Source organism: Oncorhynchus clarkii, chromosome 5, assembly GCF_045791955.1.
Source record: "Oncorhynchus clarkii lewisi isolate Uvic-CL-2024 chromosome 5, UVic_Ocla_1.0, whole genome shotgun sequence".
Lineage (NCBI taxonomy): Eukaryota > Metazoa > Chordata > Actinopteri > Salmoniformes > Salmonidae > Oncorhynchus > Oncorhynchus clarkii.
The window spans coordinates 90925611-90936718 of NC_092151.1; the positions used below are offsets into that span (position 1 = coordinate 90925611).

At 43.6% G+C, this 11108-nt stretch overlaps 1 protein-coding gene across 1 annotated transcript; it reads right to left on the reverse strand.

Annotated features, from left to right (window-relative positions):
* Positions 1–1382: 1382 nt before the first annotated feature.
* LOC139410278 (unconventional SNARE in the ER 1 homolog (S. cerevisiae)) lies at positions 1383–10650 on the reverse strand. Its single transcript, XM_071155763.1, has 8 exons — positions 10515–10650; positions 9622–9671; positions 4738–4816; positions 4419–4568; positions 4262–4277; positions 4142–4172; positions 3833–3995; positions 1383–2408 (listed from the first exon to the last, which is right to left on the reverse strand). The coding sequence occupies exons 1-8, from the start codon at positions 10614–10616 to the stop codon at positions 2226–2228; spliced, it is 774 nt and encodes a 257-aa protein (XP_071011864.1). The 5' UTR covers positions 10617–10650; the 3' UTR covers positions 1383–2225.
* Between the last annotated feature and the right edge of the window lie 458 nt (positions 10651–11108).

The window sequence follows — 11108 nt, forward strand, 5'->3', positions numbered from 1 at the left end:
ATAACAATATGATCTCAGTTGGATGCCACCGTGATGACGTCAAGTGCCTTCATGTTGAAAATACCTCTTTTGGTCTCGTGGTAGCATTACATTCCTACTCTTCTGAGAATTAAAAATAACCACCAGGAGATCCCAGAATACTACAGCCCCACAGCCATCTGCTGCAGCAGGGTAGGGTAGGGCAGCAAGCCTGGACAAGTCAGCCAGCCCCCAGAATAGTCTCCTGTCCCAGTGACAACACCGGTACGTTAAACACCGACACTGTGTCAGACCCTGTGAATGACCTAGTGTTTTCCCTACCACATCTTTATTTGGGCAGCAGCCCAACCAGGCAAGGTCATCTCTCCCCCACTTTAAATTATTTGAATATGATTGGTTTCAATTGGATATGTGGGTTCTTTGTGATCAGTCTACTGTATATAAAACCAAGGGGAAAACACTGCCCACAAAACATCAGTGTTTCTCTTGTGATTAACCATTGAGATTCAAGGAGGCCTGTGTTCCTAACAGTCCATTCTTCTATCTGGAATTGAGCGCGATCTAAATCCTCTACCTTGTTCTCTGAAGAGGGCACTTGGTCACCACCACCTTATGTAAGGATTCAAAAGCATGGGATTGGTGTAGGCATGGGCTAAAAATGGTTCAGACCGTCTTCAAAGAGAAAGGTGAAGGGTACAGACCGTCTTCAAAGAGCAGGGTGAAGGGTACAGACCGTCTTCAAAGAGAAGGGTGAAGAGTACAGACCGTCTTCAAAGAGAAGGGTGAAGAGTGCAGACCGTCTTCAAAGAGAAGGGTGAAGGGTACAGACCGTCTTCAAAGAGAAAGGTGAAGGGTACAGACCGTCTTCAAAGAGAAGGGTGAAGGGTACAGACCGTCTTCAAAGAGAAGGGTGAAGAGTACAGACCGTCTTCAAAGAGAAGGGTGAAGGGTACAGACCGTCTTCAAAGAGAAAGGTGAAGGGTACAGACCGTCTTCAAAGAGAAGGGTGAAGAGTACAGACCGTCTTCAAAGAGAAGGGTGAAGGGTACAGACCGTCTTCAAAGAGAAGGGTGAAGGGTACAGACCGTCTTCAAAGAGAAGGGTGAAGAGTACAGACCGTCTTCAAAGAGAAGGGTGAAGAGTACAGACCGTCTTCAAAGAGAAGGGTGAAGAATTGGAATATCAGCTCTACTCCCTCTTCCCAGGTCAAAGAGGTTGTTAGTAGCTGCTATGCACAGATAGAGCCTGCCACCTACTGGACTGTTCACAGCTGTAGTTTCCCTTCCCTAGCATTACAGGGCACTTGTCAAACTACTGAACATACAGCTTCTTACAAATGAGGCAAAGTGATCAGACTTCCTGAACAGAAAACGAATTATACGTAACATAAAATCTCAAATCTCTCCAGTTAAAAACATTTAATCACACAGTTCAACACAGACCACAGCGATAAAGGAGGGAGAAATGGGTCAGGAAGTAACACTCCTCCTTCCTAAGAGAGGGCCAATCATATTCTCAAATCAGGTCACCACAATGAATCAATCACTGTCACCTATTCATGCACATCAACAATGGCCAGATTCACACTATTACACTGAAAATTAACAATGAAAAAGGCATTGATGCAAGGGATTTTTTTAGGACCAAAGACCTTGTCAAGTGGTTAATTAATCAAATCAGACAAAATTAGAACATCTTACTTCCTTATATAGGACAGAACGCCTTAAATCTCCACTTGTTCCAAACATACAGATGACCAATGAGATTACTGATATTGTTTGCAGTCAATCAATGGTAACTTAATCTACGCGGTACAAACTGGGCCATGCTACTGTGTACTGCTGCCATACAGACATCCCTGGATTGAGATTAAGGCTCTTAGTCACATCCAATCTCCATCTGATAAGACTAGGCCCATCTCACTGTCCCTCACTCTAAATAAATATCTATATATATATATATATATATCTATCGCTAGCTATATTTGTGTGCATATTGGTTACCCATAAAGGAGCAGGAGGAAGTTACCCCCTAGACAGTGATCTAAGGTCAATTGTACATTTCATTCCATCAAATAGGATTGGAGAAGCTGGTTGAAGGATGAGCTGATCGAAGATCTGTGCTTACTGGGCAACTTCTAACCCGGTTGGAGGTACGTATACACCTAGGCCTACATGTGAATATGTACAGGCAGCACAGCAGTTATTCTTCTATGCATGTCCAGTAGGTGTGCATCATCATCATCATCATCTGAGCTTGGGGAAGATCCTGATGAAGAGGATCATACTGATGAAAGTGAAGGAGACCAGGATGAGCATCAGCCACAGGGTCCAGTTGACAGACTTCTTGGTGTGCTGTTCCAAACGCTCCGACTCAACCTTCAGTTTCTCGAAGTTGGTGTCTGCCTGACGCATAGACTGGGTCAGGGTCTGAGTGAGAGAGGAGAGAAGCAGATACCTATTAGATCAGAGCCTCAGCTGTGCCTGACGCATAGACTGGGTCAGGGTCTGAGTGAGAGAGGAGAGAAGCAGATACCTATTAGATCAGAGCCTCAGCTGTGGCTGAAGGATAGACAGGGTCAGAGAGACAGGATCCTATGAATATTTATACTGTGGCTGAAGGATAGACTGGATCAGGGTCAGAGAGACAGGATCCTATGAATATTTCTACTGTGGCTGAAGGATAGACTGGATCAGGGTCAGGGAGACAGGATCCTATGAATATTTCTGCTGTGGCTGAAGGATTGACTGGATCAGGGTCAGAGAGACAGGATCCTATGAATATTTCTACTGTGGCTGAAGGATAGACTGGGTCAGGGTCAGAGAGACAGGATCCTGTGAATTGCTGCTGTGGCTGAAGGATAGACTGGGTCAGGGTGAACATAGACAACACTTCTTCTGTTAAACTTTTAAGGGGCTGTTGTCAAACACTTGCACTTTTCATAAGAGACTTCATTGGCCTTTGAAATGCATAGTGATGCATATTTTTTAGCCAAAAATGGATTGACCATGAAAAGAATCCATCCTTCCATTTAGACTAGTGGAATTCCAGGTCTCATAGCAGCAGCTGTTAAATCATATATCCCACAAGTTGTTCAAACGCTTTAGTTCTGGAATGTTTCTTATGTAATACCGCCACCTTCTGGACAGACACCAAAACACTTTTCTGTCAACCAGAATAGAAGCTCTTGCTGAATTCCAAGGCTCATATAAATTATTAAGTAAGTCATATGGAAATAGCTTCAACTTGTTTTTCCTGATAAGTGTGGTGAAATTCTCGCCATATTGGATACACCTGTCCAATCCTTTGAGATCTACAGGAGTGTTAGGCGGCAGCGTTGGCCTAGTGGTTAGAGCGTTGGCCTAGTGGTTAGAGCGTTGGCCTAGTGGTTAGAGCGTTGGCCTAGTGGTTAGAGCGTTGGCCTAGTGGTTAGAGCGTTGGCCTAGTGGTTAGAGCGTTGGCCTAGTGGTTAGAGCGTTGGCCTAGTGGTTAGAGCGTTGGCCTAGTGGTTAGAGCGTTGGCCTAGTTACCGAAAGGTTGCAAGATCGAATCCCTCGAGCTGACAAGTTAAAAATCTGTTGTTCTACCCCTGAACAAGGAATTTAACCCACTGCTCCTCGGAAGGCCATCATTGAAAATAAGAATTTGTTCTTAACTGACTTGCCTAGTTAAAGGTTCAAAAAAATATATTATTACCAAGTGTTAGGCGCTAAAACCCCAGGGGGATTATCCTCACTTTTCTAACTCTACAAGGGCAGAGAGTCTTCCTGTTGTCTGACCTGAGAATGAGGCTAAAAGGTGGAATTGTAATTCAGTATAGAAACTGTTCAGCAGAGCTTGTCTTCTTCCACACCTGGTTGTCCTGTTTGATAATGTTCTGGGCCACCAGCGTGTTGTTCTTCAGGTTGCGCGCCAGGTTCAGCATGTCTTCAGCCAACTTTTCCTGTAGGTTGTGATGGTGCTGCAACACTGCATCCAGCTCGGCTGCTGACTGCCGTTCATCCAGAACCAAACCCCTTTCGAAGCGGAGGGAGGGATTGGTTTTATTGATTGATTTGATTGTGGGTATAAAAAAAAAAAACAGACAAATGTGAAATCGTACATTTGGTAAGTCCGGTTTCACATTTTAGAGCAGAGCGAGAGGAAATTAGGTTAATGTTACCTTCTGTTTCTCAAGTCTGTTTCCAAGTTTCCTGTTTAATTACAGAGAAAACAATTACACTTTAAAATGACGCTATTGTACATCGGAATATATTAAAATAAAATAAAAACGAGTGTTTACCTTTGTTCGACAGACCCTATAAAGAAACGCAATAAAACAGTTAGCAGAAATAGCCCTTTATAAAGAAGACAGATCATGTCCATTAAAACAAACTATAACATTTTCAAAGTAAAATACACACTATTGAGACCCATCCAACAGTATGAGGTTATCTTACAGTGCCTAACAGCTCGTTCCTCATCTCCCCTGTGCACCGGGCTTTGGTCTGCATGTGAACTGTCTTACTGGCTGGCATTCTCTCATTGGCTATGGTGGGGGTGCGTCCAGGAGCTAGGAACTGATTGGCCAGGGCTTTCTCTGTCCCCGACTATAAAAGAAGAACATAGGACAGGCAGCTCAAGTGAAGAAAACATTAAAAACAAACTGGTGAGAAGAAAACGTTTCTATAATGTAATGCTAACGGCTTCAAACAGAATTTAAAATCAGTTGTTTTAGCTACGTATCAGAATGAAATCCTTGAGGGTAATTATACTAACCAGTTTCTCTGCTTCTAGAAGTCCTTTCAAGAAGTCCACCTTCCGTGTGTAGTCTGTCATCACCTCTACTGTGGGTTTGCTGAAGGGAGAGATGGAAAATAATGAATGGATATTTAAAAACAACGATTGCCTCAGGAGGACATGAATTAGGCGAATACAGATCATTCGGAAAGTATTGAGTCCCTGATTCTTTCCACATTTTGTTACTTAACAGCCTTATTCTAAAAATGGTTTAAATAATCCACCCAATCGACACACGATACCCCATAATGGCAAAAGTGAAAACAGGTTGACAAATGTATTAAAAATAAACAGAATTACCTTATTTACCTAAGTATTCAGACCCTTTGCTATGAGACTTGAAATTGATCTCAGGTGCATCCTGTTTCCATTGATCATCCTTGAGATGTTTCTACAACTTGATTGGAGTCAACCTGTGGTAAATTCAATTGATTGGACATGATTTGGAAAGGCAAACACCCGTCTATATAAGGTCCCACAGTTGACAGTGCATGTCTTGGTTTTTGCTCTGTTGAAGGAATTGTCCGTAGAGCTCTGAGACAGGACAGTGTTGAGGCACAGATATGGGGAAGGGTACCAAAAAAATGTCTGCCGCGTTGAAGGTCCCCAAGAACACAGTGGCCTCCATCATTCTTAAATGGAAGAAGTTTGGAACCACCAAGACTCTTCCTAGAGCTGGCAGCCCGGCCAAACTGAGCAATCGGGGGAGAAGAGCCTTGGTCAGGGAGGTGATGAAGAACCCAACAGTCACTCTGACAGAGCTCCAGAGTTCCTCTGTGGAGATGGGAGAATCTTCCAGAAGGACAACCATCTTTGCAGCATTCCACCCATCAGGCCTTTATGGTAGCGTGACCAGACAGAAGCCACTCCTCAGTAAAAAGGCCCCTAAAGCAGGGGTTCTTAAACTTTTTCAGCCTGGGACCCAAATTAAAAATGCTGTGTTTAGGAACATATGCAACTATACGTAAATATTGGTACATATCATTGCCCTTATGCCTAAAACAAATGCAATATAGACAAAAACAAATAACGAAATTAAAATGGTCATAAATATCTATTCATGTTTATTTTCCCCCATTAAAAACTCTTACGTATCTCTCTAGGTTGGAACTGTTGCTGTTAAAATACAATAAATAATTTTCATTCTGAACTGGAACAAACTGATTGATCACATCACACAGATGCAGGCTCTTTGATGCAACACCAAGTAACAGTACAGATGAAAAATGATCAGGCCTACTGTACCTCTTACTGTAGAAATGATTGTCAAAAGAAAGTCTAGGTTGGAACTGTTGCTGTTAAAATAGAAATCATCGTTTTTATTCTGAACTGGAATAAACTGATTGATCCAGGCTGAATCACATCCGGACACGAGTCCCATAGGGCGGCGCACAATTATCCCAGCGTCGTCTAGGTTCGGCCGGGGTAGGCCGTCACTGTAAATAAGTATTTGTTCTTAACCGACTTGCCTAGTTAAATTTTAAAAAAGGTTCAATTTAAATAAATATAAATATTTCAAATGAACAATCACATGGATGTAGATCAGAAAACAAAAACACACTCTCTCCTAATGAGAGGTGTGTGGCTGGTTGAAGTTGTCAACACGCATGTCTCTTCTGGGATCCGTTTTTGACAGTACAACACTGCTCAGCATTGAGACGGTTTCTGTACTTGTTTTTTCATTAAGTAACCCAGAGTTGAGAACCCTGACTGACAGTTATGTGGGGCTGTACTGGACCAGGACATCTACTGCTTTCTCAGTCAGGCTGGTGACCGCTTCATGCTGTAGATGAGCAACCCAGAACTGTGTGTGTGTTTGCCTCAAAAAGCATCTTGCTTCAATAAAAATGACGTATTTTAACAGCGACGGTTCCAACCTAGACTTGCTTTCAACAATAATTTCTACAGTAAAATGTAACTAGTTAGCTAACATTCGCCAAAGCAAGCTATTAGTTGTGTACAAGGCCAGGGGATTGTTTGAAAGAGAAACTCACATATACTACTATGAGATAGTACTCCGCTATTTCTGCTTATATCACCTGTTCTAAAATGACAACAATTCCACTGTTGAAGCACTGTTTCCTGTTGCACTCTGCCCTGTTCTGAAATAATTCCCTGGGTTTACCACCATGCTGTGGATGTTTGGTCAGGATGTGTCGTTATATGAATTTGTTCGTTTTGATTAACTCATTACTAAGCACTTCCCCGCAACAACAAAAAAAACACATTGAGGGAGCTCCTCGTTATTTCTCAAAGTTTGTATGAAAGAGAGAAACTCATCGATGTATTGGTGTTTCGTGACGATTGAGCTCAGTCAGAACTTGTTGCTAGCATGAGTCTATTTGGTGACGTCGGTGAGTGGGAATGACAAGTCCGTGGCTGACAGCGCATCATCTGCTGCTGAACCACAGCGCTGCAGCGCGTGTCACCGAGGGATCTTAAAATAAAAAAAACTCCTGAAAAAAAGATCCGGTAAACCGCGAAGCACACGGGCATCTCCTTCTCCCACTCGAGCAGCTGCCAAACTGAGCAGAGACCGCTGCTAAGCAGAGAGCGCACTGAACAGAGAGCGCACTGAACAGAGAGCGCACTGAACAGAGACCGCTGCTAAGCAGAGAGCGCACTGAACAGAGACCGCTGCTAAGCAGAGAGCGCACTGAACAGAGACCGCTGCTAAGCAGAGAGCGCACTGAACAGAGACCACTGGTAAGCAGCGGAGAGCGCACTGAACAGAGACCTCTGGTAAGCAGCGGAGAGCGCACTGAACAGAGACCGCTGGTAAGCAGAGAGTGCACTGAACAGAGACCGCTGCTAAGCAGAGAGCGCACTGAACAGAGACCGCTGCTAAGCAGAGAGCGCACTGAACAGAGACCGCTGGTAAGCAGCGGAGAGCGCACTGAACAGAGACCTCTGCTAAGCAGCGGAGAGCGCACTGAACAGAGACCTCTGCTAAGCAGCGGAGAGCGCACTGAACAGAGACCGCTGCTAAGCAGAGAGCGCACTGAACAGAGACCGCTGCTAAGCAGCGGAGAGCGCACTGAACAGAGACCGCTGCTAAGCAGCGGAGAGCGCACTGAACAGAGACCGCTGCTAAGCAGCGGAGAGCGCACTGAACAGAGACCGCTGCTAAGCAGAGAGCGCACTGGACAGAGACCTCTGCTAAGCAGAGAGCGCACTGGACAGAGACCTCTGCTAAGCAGAGAGCGCACTGGACAGAGACCGCTGCTAAGCAGAGCGCGCACTGAACAGAGACCGCTGCTAAGCAGAGCGCGCACTGGACAGAGACCGCTGCTAAGCAGAGCGCGCACTGGACAGAGACCTCTGCTAAGCAGAGCGCGCACTGGACAGAGACCTCTGCTAAGCAGAGCGCGCACTGGACAGAGACCTCTGCTAAGCAGAGCGCGCACTGGACAGAGACCTCTGCTAAGCAGAGCGCGCACTGGACAGAGACCTCTGCTAAGCAGAGCGCGCACTGGACAGAGACCTCTGCTAAGCAGAGCGCGCACTGGACAGAGACCTCTGCTAAGCAGAGCGCGCACTGGACAGAGACCTCTGCTAAGCAGAGCGCGCACTGGACAGAGACCTCTGCTAAGCAGAGCGCGCACTGGACAGAGACCTCTGCTAAGCAGAGCGAGCACTGGACAGAGACCTCTGCTAAGCAGAGCGAGCACTGGACAGAGACCTCTGCTAAGCAGAGCGCGCACTGGACAGAGACCTCTGCTAAGCAGAGCACGCACTGGACAGAGACCTCTGCTAAGCAGAGCGCGCACTGAACAGAGACCTCTGCTAAGCAGAGAGCGCACTGAACAGAGACCACAGTTGCACTTGGCCAAATCAATTCCAGTAATTCATTAAATAATTATACATTTACTCTGACACTTTGCGACCCATACTTTAAGAAATGCTGGCCTGAAGGACTCACAGACAATGAGAAACAAGATTCTATTCTCTGGTCTGATGAAAGCAAGAGGGAACTCTTTGGCATGAATGCCAAGTGTCACATCTGGAGGGAACATGGCATCATCCCTACGGTGAAGAATGGTGCTGGCGGAGTCATGCTGTGGGGATGTTTTCAGCCGCAGACAAGTCAGGATCGAGGGAAAGATGAATGGAGAAAAGTACAGAGAGATCCTTTATGAAAACCTGCTTCAGAGGGCTCAGGACCTGAGACTGGCGCAAAGTTGCATCTTCCAACAGGACAACGACCCTAAGCATACAGTCAAGACAGAGAGACCCTTTATGAAAACCTTTGGGACAAGTCTCTGAATGTCCTTGAGTTGCACAGCCAGAGCCCAGACTTGAACCCAATCGAACATATCTGGCAAAGACCTGAAAATAGCTGTGCAGCGAAGCTCCCCTGATAGAGCTTGAGAGGATCTGCAGAGAAGAATGGGAGAAACTCATTCCCAAACTCATCCCATTTTTTATTTGTGTAATTAGCAGAAAATTCTTAACCTGTTTTTGCTTTGTCATTATTTGAATACTGTGTGTAGATTGAGTGTGGGAAAAAAAACAATTGAATCCATTTTAGAATAAGGCAGTAACGTAACAAAATGTGAAAAAGTCAAGGGGCCTGAATACTTTCAGAATGCACTATAAGTTAAATGCAGCTCCCTTCAAGTACAAGCCTATCAATAATATATTTTAAAAAATCATAAATCTGCATTAACATTATAGCAGTTTATCTGACCGCTTGATTGAGGTGAAAGTATCACCTTTATATAAAATCTGAAACAAATCCATGTAAGATTTAGTTGAGAGAGAGAGGTTGTTTGTTAGGTAAGTATTAAGTAAGTGCAAAGTCTGGCATTGCCCTGTTTTAAGAATGTTACTCATAGGTAAAAGGCCTCAGTTTAGATATACCTTGGACTTTTCCTCAAAGCCACCAACATCTCTTCAAGAGCACCAACATACTAGAAGAGAAAGAGCAAAAGTCAAGACCTACAGTTTGGTAGAGTCATAATAGGGATGGCATTTAGAGACACGACAATTTCCAAGCTTCTTAAAAGCATGGGAACACAGTTTGAGCAGCTATGCAGAAAACAACTAGTAAGCAAACGAAAAAAATATATATATTTTATATATATATATATATTTTTGCAAACGATGACAAAGGCAGACTATTTGGGGGGGGGGGGGGGGGGGGGTGTATCTGTTAGCGGTAACGTTAACTAGTTAAGCTTTTCTGAAAGGGGGAGGGGGGGGGGGGGGGGTGTCAGCTGTAACGTTAGTTAGTTGCCATCAAAACATGACTGATTGGAAAGGCCTGAATGTAAATCTTCTAGCGAACACAAACAGATACAATTTAACCTGGGAAAATAAATGTAACGTATAACTACTGTAGTTAGTTACACAACCTTGTCAAATGATCTAACGTTAGCTTGCCAACTAAACCTAGGTGTGAGATGATCATGGCTATCTACATACACCTTTCGCAAGATTCATTGACCTGTCGTATTTAGATTATAGCTAATTTTATAATATAAAATGGTGTAAATAAGTAATGTGCGCTTGCATTAGCTAATACTGTTAACTACTACGACGAGCTACTGATTTGCTAGAAAATACAGTCAGTTGTAGTATAGTTAACCAACTTGCTCGTTCCAAGCTGCTGGCGACGTGGCTATCTAGCATGCTAACCCACTGACAAGCTAACGTAACGTTAGCAGACACTGTCAACATCATTTGACAGGACATTCGTTTCTCATCGACTGCGTTTGATGAAGGTTGCATTGGTCAACGTCTAAATGTCTTACCTTTTCCAACCTCCATTCCGTTTCCACTCGCTTCTCTGAAGCTATAGATTCGCAGCGGGACAATAATCGGATAAAATTTATTTCTAATCTAGACGAAGCCATGTTTGAATATGACAAGGTGTCGCAAAGATTTTCCGGAAGTAGTACCGTTTCCACTAGTTACCACATATATATCGGAAACATTAATTAAAGTAAAAAATAAATAAAAAATGTAAGTTTACGGTTAGACATAAGGTTAACAGAGGGGTTTGGGTTTAACATATTTTAATCATTGAAATTATTGTTCTTCTGTGGATTTTTTTAATGGCGATTTAACAGGATAAATTGTAGACATAGGCGGGGTTTATGAGTTTGTGTCTGTGGTAACTAGTGACGACCATTACAAAACCCCAGAAAAAAAGTTCCACATTTACCACGTTATGTCTTTAAAATAAAATCTAGAATATTTTGAGAAAAATTCTATCAAATATATTTACAATTACAATTTATAAATCAAAATGTATTGACAACATTGTAATATATAACACATTGGTCTGTTTTACAAGAGAAACACAGTATACAGGCTGGCCTAAATAAACAGAAAAATCACAAAAA